The sequence below is a fragment of the Haliotis asinina genome, chromosome 7 (genome assembly GCF_037392515.1).
Source record: "Haliotis asinina isolate JCU_RB_2024 chromosome 7, JCU_Hal_asi_v2, whole genome shotgun sequence".
NCBI classification, from domain to species: Eukaryota; Metazoa; Mollusca; class Gastropoda; order Lepetellida; family Haliotidae; genus Haliotis; species Haliotis asinina.
The window spans coordinates 36,575,966-36,601,794 of record NC_090286.1 but is presented as its reverse complement, the minus strand read 5'-3'; the positions used below and the strand labels follow the sequence as shown (position 1 = coordinate 36,601,794).

The 25,829-nt window shown below is 41.6% G+C and overlaps 2 protein-coding genes across 2 annotated transcripts; both read right to left on the bottom strand.

The window, feature by feature from the left end:
- Positions 1-2,720: 2,720 nt before the first annotated feature.
- On the bottom strand, positions 2,721-3,749 carry LOC137291967 (uncharacterized). Its single transcript, XM_067823519.1, has one exon. The coding sequence runs from the start codon at positions 3,747-3,749 to the stop codon at positions 2,721-2,723; it is 1,029 nt and encodes a 342-aa protein (XP_067679620.1).
- Positions 3,750-10,490: 6,741 nt separating this feature from the next.
- LOC137291468 (thioredoxin-like) lies at positions 10,491-19,069 on the bottom strand. The gene is made up of 5 exons (XM_067822820.1): positions 18,757-19,069; positions 13,244-13,345; positions 11,977-12,039; positions 11,389-11,454; positions 10,491-11,025 (listed from the first exon to the last, which is right to left on the bottom strand). The coding sequence occupies exons 1-5, from the start codon at positions 18,775-18,777 to the stop codon at positions 10,963-10,965; spliced, it is 315 nt and encodes a 104-aa protein (XP_067678921.1). The 5' UTR covers positions 18,778-19,069; the 3' UTR covers positions 10,491-10,962.
- Between the last annotated feature and the right edge of the window lie 6,760 nt (positions 19,070-25,829).

Genomic DNA, 25,829 nt, shown 5'->3' with positions numbered 1-25,829 from the left:
GACTGTACTTTAATTAAAAACAAATGCAGTCGCGAGCGTATATGGAAGAAGCGTTCGTAAAATATCACCTGGAAATCATTATTTTCAATCTGTTTCCATCGCAGAGAGGAAAAGGGGCGTTGAATATCTCTGCTGCCGCGATCCACTGTGTAAATTCTCAACGGACACCTGTGATTGTGGTCTCTACTTACAGATTTGCCCTAGTCATGTTTCCAGCATTCTTCAGCGCCAAGTCCATACTGTTCTATTCCTCCAAAGCGATGACTGCCATAAGACCAGCATCCCCTAAGCTCAATTCACTATCTTCCCGGACTCTTAAACTAGTGTCAAGTCTCAGAATACACCTAAAAAAGGAGACTCACTGAGATGGAAGATTCGGGACCTGATAAAATCTAGACTCCCTTTAGTATCCTACGTCCATGCGGAACAGTGGTAGAGAACAGGACACGTGTCATTCACTACATATGTTACTGGGTAGCCCAATGGCTAGAGTGTTCGCTCGCACGCTGAAAATCCGGTTTCGATTCCCCACATGGGTGCACGTCCATTTCTGGTGTCGACTGGAACTTTAACCGACTCTTAAACGTGCGCCAGCTCTCTCAGTACATCTACCAAAGGAGTCCCATTGAGATGGAAGGTACAGAATCTGAGGAAATCTAGACTACAGCATTGCATAAAGTAAAGTAAAGTAAATAATGTGGTTCGGGGACTGTGAGACAGATTAGCAGACTCTGTGTAAGGCTCAGTCGTGGTGAAGATGACTTCATACATAGACGTTTCGTGAAGTCGGTTCACAATACCTGATTGTAAGGACCCGCTGAAACCAGTTGTGGCCGAAGACATTATTTTAAATCATAAAGTCATTAAACCTGAGTTTTTGTAAGCAACACTTTCTGTCGAAGTGAAAATGCTGGTATCACCCAAAATCAAGATTATATTCACAGTAACATCCTTCCATTTTAGTTTACTTAAAATAAGGGCCCATGTGAGTGGACGTGGATGAATAGCATCGGGTATACCAGCCTTGGACTAGGTGGCCCAGCACTTACAGCGTTGCTCACGCTCAATATCGAGGTTCGATTCCGCATTGAATTTGAATTTACACTCGTTGTTTGAGATGCAAGCACATGTTTACCGTCAAAAGTTGTAACAATCCTGGCTGTAGACTATATAATGTGACCTTGACTGTCACATATCGTGGCTGCAAGCTACGTCGAACGTCCTTCACTGTCACTTTTCGTGACTGCAGACTATATAGATTGGCCTTGACTGTCACACACTGTGCGTGAAGACTATATAGAGTGCGCTTGACTATCACACATCGTGGCTGCAAGCTGCATAGAGCGACCTTGACTGCCACACATGTCGCGGATGCAGACTACATAGAGCGATCTTGACTGTCACACATTGTGCGTGAAGACTATATAGAGTGCGCTTGACTATCACAAATCGTGGCTGCAAGCTGCATAGAGCGATCTTGACTGTCACACATTGTGCCTGTAGACAATATAGAGTGGCCTTGGCGGTCACACATCGTGGCTGCAGAATATTTAGAGTGCTCTTGGCACATTGTGACTGCAGGTTTAACATCTTGCTTATCACAACCATCCGTTTCATTTTCGTAAACCCATATATCGCCATGTAAACCCACATATAGTCACAGAAACTTATTTATCGTCTCGTTAATCTACAAAATGTCGTCCCCTGTGAGGGTACGGGTTTGAATTAAGTAACCAACGCTAGGCATAAGAGGCAACTGGCGGGATGGGGTGATTAGGCTCGGGCTGGCATCGTATCCCAGTTGTGTAGATCGATGGTCATGCTGTTGATCACTGGATTGTCTGGTCCAGACTGGATTATTTACAGACCGCCGCCATCTAGCTGGAATATTGCTGATTGCGGCGTAACACTATATTCAACCACTACAATATGTCGTCATGTAAACCCATTCACGTTAAAATCATATATCGTCACGTTAACCCATACATCGTCACGTAAACACACAGACCCGTGAAGGTCCCGGGGTAGCATAGGCCTTCAGCAACCCATGCTTGCCATACAAAGGCGACTGTGCTTGTCGTAAGAGGCGACTAACGTGATCGGGTGGTCAGGCTCGCTCACTTGGTTGACACATGTCATCGATTCCCAATTGCGCAGACTGATGCTCATGTTGTTGATCATTGGATTGTCTGATCCAGACTCGATCATTTACATGACCGCCGTCATTTAGCTGGAGTATTGCAGGGTGCGGCGTAAAACTAAACTCACGCACTCACGTAAACTCACAAATCGTCACGTAAACCCATACATAGTCACGTAAACTTATATATCGCCATGTAAACCCGTTCACGTATAGCTTATTTACTGTGCCAAAATGACGTTGACATAATTTATTATTACAAGTTAACAATATTCATGGTCGACAATGAACTTAAGGCAAGGTCGACAATGATCCTAAGGTAAGGTTTGCAGAATTAGCACCGGCGTTTCAGGAACATCACAACTGATACAAACAGTCTGCTTGAGCTTAGCTTGGAATTGGATATGAAAATCCAATGGCAGGAACTTGTGCAGTAAATTTTGCTGTACTCTGCAGTCTAGCAGCCTTCCGTGGTAATGTTAACTGTTCGATCATAACATCACGTGGTAATATACAACTAAAGGTTATCAACTATGTCAAAACATTTATACATGTGACCAAAAGCACCGAATTTAAGGCATCAGGTGTTTTCTGGAATTAACTGTGAATCTCCGTAGTATATATACCTCATGATACTGCCGGCTGTTGTGTTCCATGATTTTATATTTTCACGATTCCGTTCATTCTTCCTCTTTGGACCAAATCTCATGTATAGATGCACCACAAAGTTGTTTTTCTCCCAATTCCATCTCAGAGGACCAAAGAGGTGTTTAAGTTCTAAATAATTCGGACGACAGAGAGTTGTGGGCTCAATGTGAATCAAGTTTGGGTGTTGTTGTGATAGCAGATATGGCAACATGACGGAATGTTTCGCCCAGACTTTGTCGTCAAAATCTGCATACTTTCTGTGCCATATTCGGAAGAAGTCTGACCATGGTTTAGAAAACATTATTCCATTGGCTAAAACCCATGGTACCGCGTGACCCATTGTGACATCATGGACTAAAAGAGGGTCGATTGGGTTGACGACTATAGAATCGGTGTCGAAATACATTCCTCCATACTCCAACAGCGCTTCGAGTCTCACAATGTCAGCGACGTGCTCTATGACTCTGACGTCATTTCCTCTGATCTTGGTGGGTCTGTCTCTGTGGACGAGGTACAGATTCTTCACTTTCTGTTTCGTCTCCTCCCAATATTCACCAACCGGGAGGTTGTCATGCCAGAAATAAATCTTCTCTGGCTTCGCAATGCGAGACGCGGCGAGAACTGCTATCATGTAATGAAATCGGAATGTAACATTCCCATTAGTGAACAGACAGAAGTGGACTATTCTCGGCACAATAGGAACTGCATGATCCGTTGTGGCGTTTAGATTCACAGGTCTTTCAACAAGTTGATAAAAATTCGTCCGCTTGTAGTAGTAAATTTCTGTCGGGTATGTTTTGTTTCTACAGATGTTCACTTCAATGCAGGATGGAGACCCTGGCGGCCATCTGGACTTGATCCCAGATGACGTCATACGATGCACGGTGAAGATGTTTCTGAGGATGAGGAGTAAAACACCACAGCACAAGACAGTAAGAACTCGCTTCGGATGGAGTCTCATAGTACCTGCAATCCAAATGACATAATAAAATAAGGGTTAGAACTGATCTTCAGTAACCCATGCTTGTCGTAAGAGGCAACTACCGGGATCGGGTTGTCAGGCTCGCTAACTTGGTTGACACATGTCATCGTATCCCGCTTGTGTAGATCGATGCTCATGATACTGATCACTAAATTGTCTGGCCCAGATCCGATTATTCACAGAGTGCCACCGTATTGCTGAGTGCGGTGTAAAACCAAACTCGCTCACTCATATTGTAGTCTTCAGGTGGTTCAGTGTCGGTAAATATGCAATATGAGGGTTTAATATTTCCACTGTACTGGAAAAATACACATTTACTCGTGGATACATACTGTCCGCGAGAACAGACCACCGTTAGATGCCGTTAGTCATCGCTGTCGATAAGTATGGTTTCCTGGAGACAAATTCTACCCCGGATCTATGTAGGATATTTGGATATAATAGCATGGCGGTGCACTATAATAATAGAATGGGTATAAAACCATAGAATTGTTGAGTATAAACAATAACATACTCAGAACGACAAAGTATAAATGCTGTACTATATAACTGACTATATACAGTGAGATAGTGTAATGGTAAAATATAGACGACTAGTTAGTTGAATGGCAGAGCATAAACAATGTTCAAGTATAAGGCCGAGTAAAAACGTGAGTTAGTATATGGCCGGGTATAAACTATGAGAACCCGTTAAGAACCTGCGTGGAATTGGTCGATGTTCTCGCTATTGATCACTGGACTGTTTTGTCCAGACACAATTATTTACAGACCGGGGTCATATAGCTGGAATATTGTCGAGTACGACTGTAAACAACAAACAAACACAACAAACAAAACATTCAAAACTGATTACTGTTTATGGAGCTTTAGTTGCGTACGCTGGTGATCATGTTTTATTGGCTAAAATGCATGAGTGCAGAGCAATACTTTACAGTTACTTTTTTCTATCAGTATCTATCATAAACAGTCACATGTGATGTTCTGAAAACAATGTCTAACGCATTTCACATCACCTCCTGTAATTTTTATACGGCATGGCCATTGACTCCAGGCACTGTAGGAGTGAGTGAGTGAGTGAGTGAGTGAGTGAGTGTAGCTATATTAAAGCAATATCACGGCGGCGAACACAAGAAAAATGAGCTTCACACATTGTACCCTTTTGAGGAATCGAACCCGGGTCTTCAGCGTGGCGAACGAACTACTGTAATGATGAATGTGAACAGTATAACTAAGGTATCTGTCAGTGATAAGCTGGAATATGTAGAAGTGTTTTGTTACTTATTACACACGTCATAAGGAGTGCGTGAGTTTGGTTTTACGCCTCTTTTAGCAATATTCCAGGGCCTAGATTTTCGAGGGAGCTAAAAGAGCTTCGTAAATCCAGGCCCAGCAATCTCACGGCTTAACCAAAATGGGTTTCACACGTTTTAGCCATGTTGGGAATCGAAGCCGGGTCTTCGAGCTATATCCAACAACTTATCTGTGTTTACGTTAAATATCGATTGGTTTTGGGGGAATATGGTTCGATCAACACAGCATGTTGTTCTTTAATACGACATAGGAGACAGGGGGAAAGTCTTGATAGATATGGCAACATAATGAGTTATGAACGTTTATTTGGAAATTGTCTAAGAAGGGTATCAGACTGTCAGCTGTTTCTTTGATTTGGTTGTCATGTCATTGAATCCGATCCACGGAGATCGAACTACCTGTTGTCAGTCACTGGAATGTCTGGTGGTAAATCGATTAGAAAGCTACAAACACAAATGGAAGGACGGTCGGATGGACAAATGGACGGATAGAAGACAGAGGAAATTAAACATCAAGGTAAGGATGAATGAACGGGTGACAGGAACAATGAATTGATAGATAATTATGTAAACAGACAGGTATCATCAGGGACCACACGTGAGCACCAGGTGTAAGATGTTGACCTGAAACGTGTCACAGTGTTCAACACACTTCGCACGTCAGTAACCTACAGCTTCTCAGCTGTTGTCACTTTCATCTGCCTTTATTCCGTGTCGAACGTGTTCTCACAGGTTCCACAGGTAATAGTTGAAATATTTACACTGTTCACGAAAACATGACTGAAAGTTCCGTGCTTACCTATGCCGGTCTTGTTTATCCACGATCAAACATACACATTTCAATTCAGTCAACACTATCGGTAATAACTCTATTTAATGCAAGGCGCCAGCTGGCTTTTAAGCTTTCCTTGGGCCACGCAAAATGTCGTACATGTAGAGGTCAATAACTCAATAACCATATTCATTATTCTTGGCATCTAGGCCCCGTTTCACAAAGCGCTAAGACTTTCATAACTCCTATACTGTATCATAGACGTACGACAGTCGTAGCGCTAAGATAGCTTTGTGAAACTGGGCCCAGGTGTGATAATCGTTCAAATCTATACAGTTAGGAACATCGTGTTACGATGACGCAACGTATCCCTAAACAACCTATGGTCTTACTTCTATACCTAAACAACCTATGGCCTTACATCTGTTCAGTGTAGTCTTTCCTGCAACCAATTTGATACCGCTGTACAAGGCTCATATAACGATAGGGTGACTAGGGTCTGGTTCACATAACGATAGAGTGACGTGGACCTGGTTCACTTAACAATCGTATGACTTGAGCCTATGTTCAGATAATGATAGGGTGACTTGGACCTAGGTTCAGACGTGATAGGGTGACTTGGGCACAGGTTCGGATAGCGATAAGTTGACTTGGGCCTAGGTTCAGATGATAATAGGGTGACTTGGACCTAGGTTCAGACGTGATAGGGTGACTTGGACCTAGGTTCAGACGTGATAGGGTGACTTGGGCACAGGTTCGGATAGCGATAAGTTGACTTGGGCCTAGGTTCAGATGATAATAGGGTGACTTGGACCTAGGTTCAGACGTGATAGGGTGACTTGGACCTAGGTTCAGACGTGATAGGGTGACTTGGGCACAGGTTCAGACGTGATAGGGTGACTTGGACCTAGGTTCATATAACGGTAGGGTGGCTTGGGCCTAGGTTCATATAACGGTAGGGTGACTTGGGCCTAGGTTCATATAACGGTAGGGTGACTTGGGCCTAGGTTCATATGACGGTAGGGTGACTTGGGCCTAGGTTCATATAACGGTAGGGTGACTTGGGCCTAGGTTCATATAACGGTAGGGTGACTTGGGCCTAGGTTCATATAACGGTAGGGTGACTTGGGCCTAGGTTCATATGACGGTAGGGTGACTTGGACCTAGGTTCATATAACGGTAGGGTGACTTGGGCCTAGGTCGACATGATGTCAGGGTGACTTGGGCCTAGGTTCAGATGATAATAGGGTGACTTGGACCTAGGTTCAGACGTGATAGGGTGACTTGGACCTAGGTTCAGACGTGATAGGGTGACTTGGGCACAGGTTCAGACGTGATAGGGTGACTTGGACCTAGGTTCATATAACGGTAGGGTGGCTTGGGCCTAGGTTCATATAACGGTAGGGTGACTTGGGCCTAGGTTCATATAACGGTAGGGTGACTTGGGCCTAGGTTCATATGACGGTAGGGTGACTTGGGCCTAGGTTCATATAACGGTAGGGTGACTTGGGCCTAGGTCGACATGATGTCAGGGTGACTTGGGCCTACGTTAAGATGATGGCCGGGTGACTTGGGTCTAGGTTCAGATGATGATAGGTTCACTTGGGCCTAAGTTCAGACGATGATAGGGGACTTGGGCCTAGGTTCAGATGATGACAGGGTGACTTGGGCCCAGGTTCAGGTAACGATAGGGTGAATGTTCAGATGATGATATCTGTTATATGGTCTCTGATATGATTAATGAAACCATGTTCATTGTTTAAATCCAACAGTTTTATGAACATTGACAAAGAAATAGAAACTTGTCAACATCAATATAATCAACATAGATATGTACAGAAATCTCGGGCTCTAGTTGACAAAATGTACATTCATTGCCATTTATTATTTTCAATGCGTGAGAGTTCATTCCAACCTAATATTCATGTAATATGAAAGTAGGTGTCTATGACTCACAGATACATGACACATTGACCCATTTACATCAGTGGAGTGAGTGTGTATGTTTAAGCCACTTTCAGAAATAGTCCTCCAATATCGCGGTGGGGTCTGGGGATGGACATGGAGATGAAGAAATGTGCTTTAAGCATTGTACCTATGTGGGGAGTCGAACCCGGGTCTTCGGCCTGAACACTTTAACCACTAGGCTACCCCACTGCTTTGTGTCATGTTGAAGTTACATCAGCTTGGAATTCAACACAATTCCATGTTGGTACTAAAGAAAGATTATTTTTTGTCTCTAAATTTATCAATATTCCATGTCTATTTGGTTTTGTTTTCGGGTTTTTGCTTTCATCATTTCGACTACACAGACGTAATTTAGATGTTCTCTGATAATTCAAGTTTATTAAAAACCTCGGAAAATCGATTTTTTCAAGATGCTTCAATTATTTTTATCCCGTTATTTAAATTATTTTCTTGTTTCTGAAAATGTTTTAGTTACTCAAGCTTTCTCTAACAGATTAGAAATGTTGATACGTTTTACAGATAATTCAGCTTATTATAAGGAGCACAGCAAGTATTTTCTTAGGCCTTTTTCATGCTGATATACATTGGTTTACGACTATGTTTTCACTAGGCTTTCGTGAAAATCAGGAAGTTTCTTGGATACCGGCAGGGATAAAAAGTACATGAATGAGTTTAAATTACTCAAGATGTTTGTGTTCCTTGTAATATAGTATGTAACATCCATATATTCCCAAGGTATTATGTGTGTCACATCTAAATATACTGAGGGAAAAAAATAAGGGATCATATGAAAGCACAAGTGTTCCTTTACCTGTTTCCATGTTTTTTCACAAGCTATACGATTCACAGCCTGTGAGGAAACCTAAACGAACACTTCCTTTCATGTGATTCCCTATTTTTTCCCCTCAGTATATATCATTCAGAGAATCGTCATTGTTGTCAAACAAACTTTGTTTGTTTGTTGCTTAAAGCTGCAATATTCCAGCTAAATGACAACGGTCTGTAAATCCAGGCATCAACAGCATTGGTCTATGCAATTGGTCTGGGATACACTTATCAACGTAGTCAGGAAGTCTGACTCCGTTAGTCGCTGTGAGTTGCCAAAGACCAATTCTAACCCCGATCTTCACGGATTCCCAGTCAAAGGCATTTACTACACAAGTCTATGTTACGGCACAGATCTGTAATAGTCCCAACGTTCACATATGGTGGTTGTTCGTGATGATGGGATATGCACGTCGACCATGTTGACCCATGTTGAGTCACACCAGTCCGAGATGATTGACATATTATTAACACTGCGTTACGCAACAGATACCTTAACGCAGCAGATCTTCAGTTTTAACAATGTAAGGATATCCAGGAGCACTGTTCGTTGACGTTTCAACGGCAGCCGGGCTCTGGAGACGACTGCAGTTACGTCCACCATTAACACTACGCCACAGGCAGGCGCGTTTGAGACGGAGTAGATATCATGGCCGCTGGAATCAGCGTCAATGGTCTCGTGTGCTCTTCGCCGATCAAAGCAGATTCAGCTTGTCCTTACATGATGGTCGGCAGAGGATGTATGATGATACTCTTGGTTCTGTTATTTCTTAAAACCTTTTCTTTATATGGACGATATATCATTTGACCCTTTATTGATGACGCTTGGTATATATTCGAACTTATCGCTCCCATTTCTGTTAAGAAAGAATTAAATCACACGTAAGATGCTGTAACTCTAGACTAGCTGTCAACTCTTGAGGAAACCAAACCACACCATATGATGATTGGCTGTCCTCTCTGTTTTCCAATAATAACTATTTCACTGAAAATGAACATCATGTTCTTTTAATCTGTAGTTTTTTTCTGTAATGCGCTTATTTGTAAATACATCAATTATAACTCTCAACATAATTTTAATTCTATAATTTCTTCTCATAAGTATAATATTTGGCATAAAACTCCAACCTTCTCATTTAAAGCTCAACAAATGAGGCAAAGTAATGTATTGTATTTAAGTATTATGCACAGTAACAACCCTGCATTTTCTGTATTTTAGGCCAAAAACCTAATACTGAATATAATCTGTCTGTGTGACTGTCTGTATATTCAAACCTTCTGGTATATGTGTACCAGAAAATATCTCAGACAGCTGACGTACTATACGTTCATGTGTAGTGAGCTGTCTGTCCTTCCGTTCACATCTATCACAAACACACGCCAAGGCAAGTGAATTGTTCATCGGAAAACCACTCCATAACCATACAGCTGGAATAGCAAAATAAATAATTGCATCGGGCATCATTAAGGCCACCGACACAACCAGTCAGAAAATATAATATCTAATCTATGTTAAAGATCGCCACTTAAAGGCCATGGTATTCTCGTAAAGGGAGCATCCTCGATTGTACATGAAGTAGTGAATGTAGACCCAAGAGGCTGGCGCTACGTCAGTATTGTCCGACATAAACTTTAATTAGCGTTGAGTACCCTTAGACAGAAGGCGCTAGATAGTAAAAAGCAAATGATATGGATGAGATAAACAACTGGGCAATGTGCAGTTGGTGTTTTGTAATATTAATTTTACTTTCACTGGCGCCGTTAAATCGTGTACTTCGTTCCAATCGGCTACAAAATACTATAAGGACGTCCTCAACCGGTGTTGCTGTTAAATACAAACATGTGTTTCTTTAGATAAACTTTATTCTCGAAATGCTGAGCGTGAGGGGTGAGCTGAAAAATGTCACATCTGAGTTTAATGTAGCGGTGATGGGAATGAGAAATGGGACCGATTTCTTTTGAAGAACACTAAAAGTCCTCTACGGACATAATAATGACTAGTCACTCGTGGGTGGGGAGTGTTGGTGTTAGTGGGGTAGGTGGTTGGGTTGGTGGTGGGGAGTGGGGCTACAATGAAATACACTTGTACTGTTTAGGGAACTGCTGATGAAGCTGCCCCTACTGTAATGCTTATCCAAGGATCGGTGCATTTAGCCCGTTCGTGCGTAATAGAACGTGAAGACGTACGTAGTGTGTGAAACTCGAGTGTCCTTAGAATCGTGATAAGCATTACAGATTATTAAGCACTAAGCGTGGACGCCGGTAACTGTTACATGTGTCCAAATGTCCACATGTTGAAATTATTTACTCAGAGTAACTAGCAAAGTTTCCTGATAGTTTCTTCAAGCTGGTCTTTGTTAGCCCCCTGCAGCGTTTCCACCTGAAGGTAAAATATTTACAAATTTAGTCAAATTCATGCATGAATTTTTGAATTTTAATTTTGAATTAAGTTCAAACTAGTAGTGGGTTGCATGCCAAACCGAACAACATTTATTAATGTCAAGGCAACCTTAAATAAAAAAATGAAGGCACGCCGAAACACATGATTTAGTTACGGTTAACCCAACGTAAGTGCGCCCGACTACCGTCTATATGAGGAGTGAGTAGGTGAATTTAGTTTTACGCAACACTCAGCAATATTCAAACTACATGGCGTTGTTTACAGACCGCAGACCTATAGCTGGAATATTACTGAGTGCGGCTTAAAATTAAACTCACTCACCAAATCAGAACAGAAGCTCACCTTGTCGCCCCCTTTGTACAAAATGAACGTGGGCATGCAGCTGATCTCACACTCTTCCGCCAGGTCCTGCAACACCAACATCATCATGTAGAGGTGCGCGTGCGTGCGCGTGCGTGCGCGTTTGTGACCGCGTGTGTAAGATGTGCATCTCATCGTCTGTGACATGTGTATGTGCGTATGTGCGTAAGATTGTTTGTCTGTGTGACATCAACATAGAACTGTGTGTGTACGTGCGTGTGTGTATGTGCTTGTGTACGTGCGCGGGCGTGTGCGTGTGCGTGTGCGTGTGCGTGTGTTGATACAACCGAATCATGTGTTCGATGGAGTCATGCTGACGTTAAAATGCGGATATGACAATGTTAGATGTGGAGAAACGTCGACTTGAAGGAAACAACTTTTGTGCCGATCGATTTGCTCCAGTACATAATATAACAGTGATGATAATGGCAGAAAGAAGCAAACTCGATATGGAATTAGGCAGTGTTTGTAAAGAGGACCCCATGACTACCTATGCCTTTAACCAGTTACACCCTGCAGCAGTGTCATAGAAACAGATTGGACGTAAAATTCAGACGCTCTGTGACGTACCCCTGCTTCATCGACGTCGACTTTGGCGAATATCACTTTATCCCCTAATTCCTCCTCGAGACGCTGTGGATGAAAACAGTGGTAACATTTATTATGGAACAGAGCATAAACAAGACACGAAGGAAGGGCAACTGTGAGTTTCACCTTTACTTTCAGGTTACGGACATGAGAGACAATCTCCCCCTACACACATTTCAGCAGGAACGGTGTTGAAAACACGTTCCGATCAAGCCTGTCCCTTGTAACCAGTTTAACTTATTCTTCTTCGTTAAATCTTTCTTTTCATCTTGGATGATCGCCAGTAGGTCGTCTGCACAAAACCACCTCAGATTTCCACAAGCACTGGCGCACATAAATACCAGGCCTTCTTGGCCTACGCCAAGGAGGCTTGGTGACCGAGCTGGCTAAAACATAGGGCTAGTGATCCAGCGAGCTTGAGGTGCTAAGATTGAGTCCACCTGTAACCGTGTGTGAAAGCCTTGGAGTCAGCTTTGTGTATAGACACCTTCAGTGTTGTCACATCTCCAAATGTGCAATACACAACCCTGTGGACTTTAAAGAACAAACGAATCCGTTGGTGTATGAGATTGATAATTAGATGTGCCGTTGAGACTGACACCCAAAGATCGAGGGAAAATATACCAGCGCCTTGAGCATGAACTTGTGCGCCATTTAAATATCCAATAATGGTACTTATTTTACATAACATTTAGATATTAGGCCTATATATTTTCCATGGAATATAAATATCAGGTCTACTTTTTCTACAGCTTCAATCACACATATCAGACACACTTACTTTACAGTTAAATTATACCGATCAGGCCCACTTATTTTACAGCTTCGGTTATACAGATTAGGCTTACTTACTTTACAGCTAACATTATCAGATCAGGCCTACCTATTTTAGAGCTCAGGCCGTGTTATTTTACATCGCATATAAATATCAGGCCTATTTATTTCACAGCTACAATTATACATCAGGCCTACTTGTATACAGCACCAAATATACATATCAGGCCTACTTGTATACAGCACCAAATATACATACCAGGCCTACTTGTATACAGCACCAAATATACACATCAGACCTAGTTGCTTTACATCTCCAGTTATACATATAACGTCATCAAAATGGTAAGCGTCTTAAATCTACACCACTTCAAGATTCCACATTACACTGACACGCTCTGATATAACCAGATTACTGTACAACACGACATTCAACCCCTTCACCCGGAATCTAGCACCTCCCAACTTATCGTACTTGGAAGACAGGTAAGATCATTCTGCACGGTCCACACCAGCTGGCGCCGAACTCCACAACCACAAGCTTGTCAGCTGTTTTCACCAGGTTGTCAAACTCCTCCTGAAAGAAAGCATTCAACAAATACTTACAAGACAATATCGTGACTTTATTGTGTTCAACACTCGGTGATACAACGAGATGTGTCATATTTAGAGGAGCAACTATTATCTACGCTTCCCTGTGGGAGAATGTACTTCAATAAAAAGATGTTTCGATATTATTGCAATGGTATGATGATCCCCTTGGAGTAGATATTGAATTGAGATGCGATTTCAAACATCAACATGTCCAGTTATAAGGATTGTGTTCAAAGTGAGTGAGTTTATTTGACGCCGCATTTAGCACTATTCCATATCGAACCAACCCTTGGTGATCGAACGCTTGAATCACCCCTCCGCACCTTTGTTCGAAGAGGCAGTGAGTCAGTGAATATATTTGTACACTGCTGAAAAGTTGTTTGATCAGAATGGCGTCAATCCAGACCTCAGTAAACCTTTCATAATGTCTTGTGAGTTTGAATGTGAATAGTCAATTGTAGTGACGGCTTGATCAGTTGTCCCACCTCACGTTCGCCTGTGTAGCTGACTAGCACGGTGAGAAACAGTCACGCGTTTTGATGAATATTTATAAAACTATACATGTAGACAGGTGTCGAAGTACATTACAAAACGATGTTTCTATACAAATGTCTATCGCCGAGCCAATACCACGTGCACGTGGTAATATATTGTAAGAAATATCACATTGTGTCTGACCGTATTTCTTCAGAATATACATGCATAGACTCATAGCTTTACTTCTTTTGCAGCAGGCAGCTGAACAAATATCTTGTAGGACAACCACATGAAACCGACTGGAACAATAATTATCGAACGTCTCCGTCGGGTTTGACGTTTTATGCATCCTTCAAGTTACGGAGTGGTCTGTGAATTCTCTGACACCAGGGTATTGATTTCCCTGACATCAGTGTATTGGTTTCCCTGACACCTGGGTAGTGATTTCCCTGACATCACTGCATTGATTTCTCTGACATTTGGGTGTTGATTTCTCCGACACCATGGTGTTAATGTCCACGTACACATTTAAATCGGTATGGTGTAAGTGAGAGTGCATACCCACGCTCATAAATGTTTTGGAAACGAAAGCATATTTACGCTGAGTAGTGTGAGATATACATCAATAGTGAGATAGAAGCATGTGCCCGCTGTCTCCACTGTTTGGTGAAGTCAATACAGGAATGATTGCCACAGCTTGCACTATTAATGGGGCTGAGGTCTTTACGTTTATTGTGAGTACCAAACGTCAAGAGCTGAAAGGATAATTAGCCCCATTAGTTTCGGGTCTCCTCACACAATCTGACAGGCTGGGATAGATCGATGGGTATGGATCGGTGCTGATGTCAGTGACTGGGTTCCTGGTCCAGCCTCGATTATTTATAATACTGAAATATAATGCTGAAATATCTCTGTCAGTACAGCGTAAACACCTGCCAGACAACAAACCTATACAATGCATCTGCGTCAAGTCTACTTCGGCAATACGGACATTATTTACATGCAAAATTCCACACAAAATTGCATGAGATTCAACAATATCTTCGCCAATATTATATGTATTGGGGCATAAGCACTCACTTTAGTTTCCTATTGTTGCAGTAAAAGACTTATTAGCATGTACGAATTGCCCGAAATCGACAATTGAAATTTCGAGGCGATCCGCTTCCAAACCAGGAACACTTTCCATATATGTAGTGTAAACAGTTGCTCCGTACATCGAAAACTGTCGCACGCGGTGTGGTCGGTGTTTGTCGAACTGGTATCGATCACAAGTCTAGTTAGAGGATAATCGTAAAGAACGCTCCAAGGGACATAACTCTAAAGGGTTCACTTGAGGGAATGTTAAGCCCGTAGAGGACGCAAAAGTCGATTTGATGCGGCGTTGCATTAATTCATTCGAACTTTTTTATTGTAATAAACTAGCGGCCAAGAGAAACGCTACCAAAATAAAAACGACTTTCAACTGTCAAAATAATTGGCAGTCTGTTTGAACATAGCTAAAACACAGCTTGTCTATTCCCAGTAATCATTTGCACTTGCATTTCGTATTTTGTGAAAAAAAGGACAAAATGAATTTACACAAATAAACTGCACAAAGTTATCCGTATCAAATTAGGGTTTAAAAGCTAACCAGGTTTATTCTCTTACATCATTTTAATCGATTGACCGTCGGAAGACTTGTCACATGTCTACGGCATACTGGCAGTACTGCACACAGACCAAAGAGTGACAGACTGAAGGTCTCTACCGAACATGAAGACCAGTATTTACGGGTGCTGCGGTTGAGGAAACGATACGTCACTGTGACGTTATCAAGCTGCAACAGTATTGGGCATCCAGTCAGCAGACAGAGTGTGACCCGACGATTCCGCACTCATGGTCTCTGTGCCGATCGACCTTTTATGGGCATGACGTTGACTTGTAACGCACGTGCCAGACTGAGATGAACCAGGGCTGTGCGACACTGGCAGCAGCGAAAGTGGCGTAGAGTGAACGTTGGTGACAAAAGCAAGTTCCAGTTCTTCCAGATTTGTTCCCAACTGAGCGCCTTTGGGAATAACTGGGACGTCGTATTCGGAAACACCAAAATCAGCCATTGACGAGGAACGCTTTGGCAGTTGCTCTGCTACAAGAATGGTGTCGGATCCCTAATCAAGACGTCAGAAGATTTAGCTACTCAGTTCGTCTTCGGGCTAGGACCTGCATCACTGATAGGGGTGCCACACCCGGCATTGAACAATATGTGCTCCCGAGAAAGTTGCAAAAGCTCCAAGTCGATTCAGCATTGGTGATCGAGTGCTGGATAATACAACCGGACAGATCACGAACTGCGTCGTTTTCCTTCTTGATATCCATTGCATACTGTTGCGGAATGATTGTTTTTCGCAATCAAACATTTAATGTTACCATATTTAGCTTAATTTTTGTTTTAGACCAGAAAAATATTTTGGGGCATTTCTTTTGCATGCTAGTTTATAATGCGTATTACTTTTTAAAATAAATTATATGGTAGCTCACATGAATGTTGATATTATTATTTGGAGAAATGCATTGTTTATTTTTTAGTGAAAAGTGGTGTAAAATAGTTCCTTTAGGCACATGTTATTATGTTATATATATACATTATGTTACAATGTTCAAAGCGTAATACACAGTATCTGTTGACAGTCAGGTGGGGACATCTGAGCGCTATAGTTAGACTTGTGCAGTGATTATTCAGAGTACTGGATATATATAATGATTAATATAATAATATAATATAATAAATATGTGTGTTTTTGTGTTTTTGTGTGTGTGTGTGCGTGTGTGTGTGTGCGTGTGTGTGGGTGTGTGGGGGTGTGTGTGTGTGTGGGGGGGGGGGGGGGGTAAGAGAAGATATCACAAGAAGTACAGCAGTGGTATGGATATCATACCATGAGTATTAAACCTAGGCCAACCGTTTGGAAACTTTACTATTGTTGCAGTTAGGTAAAGATCAATTACCAACTCTACCTTCATTGTTATGATCACTGTTTTTGAATATGTACTGCCAGTGAAATGCCCTGATATTGATTTGTATTAATTTTATAAACATACATGAATTTAGAATAAAATGATTAAGTATATCACAATGCATTGTTGTTTCTTGGTTTTATACCAAGTCCTTTACTGACTCATTTCCGGTTTACTCGTGCATTAGTTTCAACTTATATTTATGGAACAAAGTTACGATTTTACGTACCCTTCAGGACTGAAGCACAATTTCCATCTGTGGCATTAAGCCGGATTCAGGCATAATACGCACATAGATGACTGGTCCTTAGAAAGGAGTGAATGAATGAGTTGGGTTTACGCCGCTTTTAGCAATATTCTAGCAATTCACGGAGAGGGGACACCAGAAAAGGGAGGGGAAACGAACCCGGGTGTTCGGCCACTGTGCTACCTCACCACCCTCTTAATAAGGAAGTCTCGTCTGGCTTCTTTATCTAAGTTGTAATCTGAAGTTGTTCAAAGTATCCATCTTTTCACGAACTGTGTTGTGATAATGGCGCCCTTTTATGAACAATATAAGTATGTGTTAAAATTCCCTCAACTAAAAGCAGACAGTGTGAGAGAGAAATAACAAGCACCTCCTAACACATAAACTTTGTTATCGTTTACACACACATGTCAAATGCAATTTAATTGCATATCAGCTCAGAGGTACTGCCTGACTGACACCCCTTTCAATCATAACAGCTTTAGTCGTTGTCATGCGTAATGTGGAAAATCCGGGCGTTCTTTTACATCTTTTGAGAAGCATACATACAAACAAAGGGACAAATACATCTACATAAATATATCAGATTTCCACTGAAACTCATCGTCGGATTCTCTCATATGTTGGAAATGTGTTTAGGAATCACCATCAGATTCTGGGGCCACCATACGTGCTGGTTCTGTACATGACGAACGTAAGCCACACAAAGGATTAGGAGACCCGAAAAGTAAATTCCAAATAACGTGTTTTCCAAATTAGTTCATAGCCCCATTATTCTTTGAATATACTTAAATAGACTGAAAATAGAAAACTGAAATATTTATGATAGCTTGTCCTCTAGGGGCTGCTTTGAACATGGTTTTCTAAAAAATCCTCGACGACATGAATGAAACAGGTATTAATGAATAATTTACCGAGGGACTGCGGTATTTGCGTGATTGGAGTTGCTTCTATCAACGGAAGGTTCGTGTGAGTGCACTCTTCCTTTAATTCACCAATATCTTGAAAAGACCTGGATTTGATTTCTGTTATTACCATGACAACAAGGACGACATAATCGGATGCGACGTATAAATGTATAGATATATCGACTAATACATTTAGCAGAGCCATTAGATCTAGTCAGGTAAACAGCTAGATCTTCAGCAACGTCGGAATTGAGACCCAAGCCATGGTTCAGCAGGAAGTGAAACTGATTATAGCCGGTAGCGATTAAGCACTATCACTAATGGGTATTTCTATGTAAATCAAAGTAAGTCAACATTATATCGATTAACAGAAGGGAGTGTGTTCATTACCTGTTACATTCTGAATTATTTTTTTTGAAAATACAACCCCTCTGTTTATCACGAGAATGTGGCATGAGTACACATAAATGACACATGGCATTCATAATTCATGTTTCCAGACACTGAAAGGATTTGAATGAGTGTAATTGTACAAATGCACTATGTTCACACTGAATGTTGAAACATGTGTTCCACGTAATTCTTTCTCCCGACAAAATACAGATGTGAATCTCAAATTCTTCAGTTTATGTATCCGTATCTGACAATACCCGCAATGTCGGGTCATTCGTCTGCTACATGACGTCATTTGTGTCATTCCACCAATGTGTGTGTATCAGTTTCATAAACAGGTGCAATACAGAGGTTTAAGGCAAAAACGTTTCTTACCTTTTGCTCAATCTCCCTCATTTTGATTATCGTCTGCTTGTGACGTCTCCTCTTTCAATGTCGTCTGCTCTCTTGTCTAAAGACAATGTCGTCTGTGCTGTCTTATTCGTCCCCAGTATACACCTTGGGTGTTATGAAAGGGGTGCTGGGTTATTCATGTCGAAAATTTCCCTCTTCAATAATTGAAATACACTACCAGTACAACAGGCATGAAAATGCAAGAGAGTCTTTAAAGATATTATTAAACATCCAAATATATGTGATATTAAACTACATATACGTTTCTTTCATGATATCAAAATTACAGAATAGTGCATGGAATTTGACGAAGGGGGATAACTGCACTCTGAGACGGAACTGGAAGGTTCCATCTGATACAATCGATGTTAATGGCCAGGTGAGGTTAAATGTATTAAAGACAGATTGGTTGGATGGGCAGATTTGTTCGTGTTTCTTGGGTAAGCTTATAGAAGAATCTTTACACGATGTATATCTACAGACTCGTATCTTCCTCCGTTAAGTCAAGAGGACCAGCTGGCATTCTACACACGTACACGTCATAAATGATGGTTCTATATGTATTCTATGATGTGTGTAAACTACGGAATATGCATTTGGCGATTCCCCGATAATGGCTAAAGACATATTAGCTGCTGCTTTTCAAGATACCTGGATATGTGTGGAGTTCAGTTTGCAAACCGAAACATGAGTCTCAAATAACCAATTAAGACAATGACCTACTTTTCAGCCAGTCCGAATTTTCTCCCGTGAAGTAAAAAGAGAGACTACAAATAACTATGGTTACACTAAATTCCAGTTCCTTGTTTCATAGGAAAATGGCATTTACAAATGAATCTTAATTTTAAAGTTGAAGAATATCGTATTTCTATATTTTATATCGGGGTTTCGGCAGCATGTCGTTAATAAGACGTAACAGACTGCCCCTGTTTGAAGAAGTTTTACAATGATTCAAAATTCATCTGGCTCAGTGGTATTTGTTCATGTTAAGTGTATTTTTGTTACGTACAACGTGGGTAATACAAAATCAAGGTAGTGCAAGACCGCCAAACGTTTCTAGTGGCCGAGGCTCGTTTTGTGATTTCAACGATTTCCAGATTTCCGTTTGTTAGGGCACAGCGTACGATAGAGCACGCTGCACGTTTTTGCAAAGATCGTAGTGTTGCAATATACAAGTGATTAGATGATGTATCAGAAAATAATGATTAATATTTATATATCCAATTGAACGAGTTGGTCTCAGAATTCTGGACTGGTTTATGTACTAAGGTGCACAATAGGACGGAACCCATGAAAGTGACTGTTGTGTAATCAATGTTTTGACTTTCCCAAGTCGTTTATCTTCCACTGACTGGACGTTTCTTTTCAATACATGTCGACCCGAGGTAACTGATTGCAGGAGAAGTATTTCGGCACACGATCGTTTCGCAATATGTCGTCACGTGACCGCTTCACAATCACAACATGTCGTCACATCTTTACATCACATATTGTCGTTACATGAACACTTCAGAATAGATTGTCACGTGATCGTATCACACTGAGCAACAATACAACAAACTAAACTGCCTTTGGACTTGACATAATCTCGAAAGCTAAACGTAAAAGAATTCTTCAAATATTTGCTCATAATGCCATACTCTCAGTCAAGTCCGGTTAAGATTTGTGACGGAAATCCTTTCCATAACACTCACTTCTCTCTTTCACAGAAAACATACAAAGATGCAATGGCGTCAAGCACAGTTGTCAAATTCGATAAAGATTTGATATGTTTCAATAAGGATTTGCCTGCGTCATAACATGATATCGTTGCAAACAATATATTCAGTTGTTCGTTAGTTCTTTTACTCACACAAAGGAACGATGGTGTCTTGGCCAGCCAAACCGGTGGTTGATATAGCGAACCTTCCCACTACATCGAGGTACGATGAAACACAATCAAGTCACCGGAATAGCCAGATGGCATGAGACTATAAACAGAGTGATAGAGATATTGTTGAATTCGTGTCTCCACGAGTTAACAAGAGTGAGTGAGTTTTGTTTTACGCCGCTTTGAGGGACACCGGAAATCAGCTTCACACATTGGATGGAATCAAACGCAGGTGTTCAACATGACAAGCAAACCTTTCAACCACTAGGATACCCCACCTCCCCTCGAGTTAACAAGATTACTGCCTCTAAGAATGAAAGATCTCGAACAGGGGGATAGGTTTTATTTCACACCTCAAAATTGTCTCCAAACAAAGTATTTCTGTGTACACCTTTTCACATCTGCTTCCGTTCAATCTCATTTAACTATACTGAGTCAAAAAAGAAAATTCACAAAATGTAATTTTAAAAATAAGGAATATAATAAGGTATCTCTGATGATACATCCGTGTATCCGAAATGGGATCCCTATCTCTCGACTCTAGAAAAACGTTAGCAAAACCCACTCAAACCCTGAAGAAAGAATGTGAAGTTTCTTTTTTGACTCAGTATATGTCCACATCAATGCCTCTGATTTACATTCTGAAATGATATATAGTTGCTTGGCATTCAATGAGTCCTTTTCCTTCCTGCAGGATGAGAAATCCCAATATAGGATACACACAATATATTAATGCCCGAATCTGACCGTAGTGAGTGAGTATAGTTTTTAGCCTCTTCTTTTTAGCAATGTCACGGCAGGATACACCAAAAAATGGGCTTCACGCGTTGTACCTAAGTGCAAGAACATCAGGTAGGGGATGGTGAGAGTGAGTAAGACAGTGAGGGCGAGGAGGCTGAGGATAACGATGGGAGATCGACGGATCCATCACTGAGAGAAATGGAAGACGAGGAACTGCAAGAGTAACAGGACCGGACGACACAGGACGATCCCACAAGGAGGGTTGACGAAGCTGCTGTGTCAGCGTTGGAGGACACTTTGGACGATGTGGATGACGCAGCTCCGCTCCTTGACCCGGAAGTGGTAGAGGAGGTCGGGCGAGGAGAATTGGATCCAGATCGAGGAGGGTCATGGTCGGGTTTTGTGTTCAACGTTATTGATGGCAGTTCCGGTTCGGGAGTCTTCATGACTCTGATCTTGTCCAGCTCCCTTTTAATTAGACCAGCCTTGTTCTTCAGCTTTTTTAACTGGTGTTCCAGGTTCTGGTACTTAAACATCAGTTTCTGTTGGTGAATTATCAGTTGTCTGGTCGTTCTGGCAGGTAGATGGACATCAGCGGTGTCCCTAGACACACTTGCAGGTTTCTTCTGAGTATTTCCAAGGTGACGAATGTTCGACATGTTTGACCGGTTCGTCAATTGAGCATCTTCCGTCACATCACTTATTTCGTCGACATCGCCCACTGATGGAAGACGGAAATCCCAGAAAACTTTCTTTTTTCGAAAATAGTTGGCAGGCCTTCGCACAAGAGGCCTTGGATTATCCAAAGGCTGGTAGATCCTAAAACGTTTGCCTAAATGTGGAAACGTCATCATAAAACTACAGTTTGTATCCTTTGAACGTAGAACGATCACATGCACACAGGAGAAAACACAATGTCACGCCTCGGGCGGTCCGATACAGAGGAACACTGCAAACCTGTCTCAGATTTAGCACACAAAGCACAACATATGTACGTTCAATGCCAGCACTGTGACCATGTCAAGGTTCACGCCACATCTGTGTCACTGAACATAAGTAATGTAATCTCTTCTTACAGTCAGGAGCAAAAATAGCTGGCGCAAAAGTTAAACCTTTCAATCTGGTTAAATTTCCTATGGCATATTTCTTCTGCACTCCTGCAAGAATATGTCCAAGAAACTTGGTCGATGGATGAAAAAGGCGAATGATATTGTCTTCGTTTAAAAATTAAACATAATGAAATCGCATACTTGTGTTTGTCCAGCTCTGAATATGCAGGATCTGTACAAATAATGGGATTGAGGTACAAAGCCAGTTATGTACCGACCGGGTCAACCTTGGGATTGGTTAAACAATCGTTGATTAACCGGAAGATTAACACAGTCACAAATGGGCTATATCAGCTGAAGTGTAAATCTCTTAGCGAGCCTAATATCTAAGTAAGAGGTTTATTGTGAACAACTTGTTTCTTTGCCATAAAACCAACCATGTGCGTTACTTCAGTGAGAGTTATTAGGTGACATAGTTTGCTTGCAGTGGATTGCTTGTAACGTCTCCTTCGGCAGTGTTTGCATCATATGACAACGTGCCAGGCAGAGATGAGAAAATACACTCACGTCCAATATTGACGATTTTACAGAGCTTGAAAGAGAGGCACCCTTAGAAATCACAATAGCAAATTATAGAGTCTTAAGATGATCAGTGTCTTGTGTAGCCACCCCTTTGGTCAGTGACACTATTACACCGGGACATCATGCTCCGTATCAAGTTCATGAAAAAGGCTTGTGTAATCTACTGTCAATTATGGATTAAGAGTTGTTGGAGCTCCTCCACACTCCTTGGTTGATGATGTCTCCTACCCAACTCGTCCCATGTATGTTCTATCGGACTGAGGTCAGGAGAACATGCTGGCCAAGCCATGTGGTCAACACTTTGCTGTTACAGATAAGCAGTGACTATTCTTGCCCGGTCCTGTCCTGCAAAATGGGAACAGGACAGTACAACCCATGCATAGCCTGGTAGTGTGGTGCTGCGATGACCTAAAATGTCACCTAAAATCTCATCTCGATACCATTGACACTACCACTGGTGACGTAAAGGTCAGTGCGTCCAGTTGCTGAAATTCCCGCCCAAACCATTACAGAATCACCTCCACATGGGTTGTGGGTAGCAACAGTTGCATCTGTGACACGTTCACCTCGACGACAGAAAACCCAGCGACGATCATCATTAAACGACAGATTAAACCTGCTTTCATCTGTAAACAACACGGCTGATCACTGGCTTTGATTCCGCCGAGTATGACGCCTAGTCCATGCCATACGGCCCTGTCGGTGAAGTCGTGTCAATGGTGGACGAAAAGTAGGTCGACGTGAACAAAACCCCACAACATGTCAGCGGCGACGAACAGTATTGCAACTGATCCTGACGTGTTGACGTTCAACTGTTCAGCTTGGACATCCACTGTTGTCACGTATTTGTTACGTAGGTCGACATTTACCAAATGACAATCCTGCCTCGATCACTGTAATCTCCCTTAGTCTGCCAGGTCTTCGTGCATATACAATCGTTCCTGTGGCCTGGAACTTCTGCCACAGTCTCCCTATCAAGCTTGGACTGACGTTGAAGTGATTGCTCACTCCGTCCATCCGGCCCAACTGCCTGACCTCTTTCTACTAAAAAAGAGCATCATGTTTAACGCCACGTATCGTAGGCCTGTGAGCAAACACATCAGCAACTGGCTCCGTTTATACACATCTGACGACACTTTTCACATGCAAAACATGAAATGATGTTGTGTTTAGACTTGAGATTTTATGGCGTTTTTACGAATAATGTTTTTTTTCGTTTTAATGTTAAACTGTAACCATTTATCCTAACCATAATTGACTGAACATTTCAAATCTTTCGTCTGTATGTTTGGTGAATTATTGTTTGCACGAGTAAAAAAGAAATTATCGTTATCTTCAGAAATGACGAAATTTCAACACATATTCCTACATATTGCTATAAAGAACCTTGACCCTTAATAATGGAAATTAGTATACTAACTAATCCGGGTTGTAGAGAGTGAATTAGGGAGGGGGGAAGTGGGTGAGTGAGGGAGTGGGGTTTGCACACATTGTATCCATGTGGGGAATCGAACCCCGGTCTTCAGCGAGACGAGCAGACGCCTTAACCGCTAGGCAGTCCAAACTCACTTACTCACCTGTTCAATAGTGGTGCGTGCCCTACATTCAAAGTCTCACGCACGGATGAATACCGCATTCAGTGCTGGGAACATAACGCTGAGATCAAAGGCCGGCTCCTGGTTGTACATGAGCTGCGTCACCTTTACTGTTGAGACTGAATACGTCTTTTATTGCAGTATGACTGACCTTAAAGAACTGAAATACAGAAATGTCCAGATTAGCAGTAAATAAAACTAAAACTAAAATAAATATAACCTTTGTTGTCGAGGACTGGAGCTGTGAATATGACTACTGCTTGATAATAATTGCAATTAATTCTCCATCACAACATGTTTTACACAGTCCCTTTACACAATGATGACGTCATCCCAGTAAAGTTGCTCAGTAACGTCCACGCAGTAACAACTTTTTCTTCTCGTTACATCTCGCGTGCTTATCGCATAATGACGTCACCCGGATACAATTGATCCATTGCGCCCGTACGTCTCATTACGTCCTACATGCTCGTTAGCACTTATACAGGCTATCATTGTATGTGCAACAGTACCATATTTGAGAGCCATATTTGAAAGTATTTCTCTTTAATCTTCATTAACATTATCATAGTGACTGATGACTGGATTGTTGTTTCTTTCGGAGTGAAGATTTATGACAATATCGATAGCGTTCGTACATCTGGCTAATTCAAAATGGTCTCTGGTGTGGTGATCTAACATGGCGGCTGGTGATCTGCTACCAATCTTTATATAGTATTAATATGAATAGGTTACTGAGTGAGTTTTAGTTTACGCCGTTTTTAGAAATATTTCAGCAATATCACGGCTGGGAACATGTTCGTTTGAGTTTGGTGGAAAGTATATCTTAGGCGTTAGGATTCGAAACCACAATCACAGATTCCTATCCCAAGGCACGCAACTCTGCATAGCCAACCAATTTATAATACGTGGCCAGTCATTCTCCTCCGAGCATTGGCTTACACTAAAACTGACTTGCAGCAAAAGAAAATAATTTGAATGTTACATAGTATTAACGACTGATTGTATATTTATAATTAATGATAGAGTTCGTATTTCTCAACCAAAAGAGAAAATAGCTGACGTCAAGAAAATCTGAGACGAAGAATACCGTATTTCATCTATTACAAGGTAGACTTCAAGCATTCTTTGCAAGTGCTTATGCTTAATTATTGCATTCTGTTATGCGTCAACGACACTTTCTACCCATCAGTCGCTTTAAACAATGTTAGCAATATT

Coding starts and splice junctions, on each gene's coding strand:
- LOC137291967 (XM_067823519.1), bottom strand. CDS start 3,749: ATGAGACTCCATCCGAAGCGAGTTCTTACTGTCTTGTGCTGTGGTGTT.
- LOC137291468 (XM_067822820.1), bottom strand. CDS start 18,777: ATGAGGGAGATTGAGCAAAAG. Junction 13,346..18,756: donor TGAGGGAGATTGAGCAAAAG/GTAAGAAACGTT, acceptor GCTTTCTTTCAG/GAGGAGTTTGACAACCTGGT. Junction 11,026..11,388: donor TGTACAAAGGGGGCGACAAG/GTGAGCTTCTGT, acceptor TTTTACCTTCAG/GTGGAAACGCTGCAGGGGGC.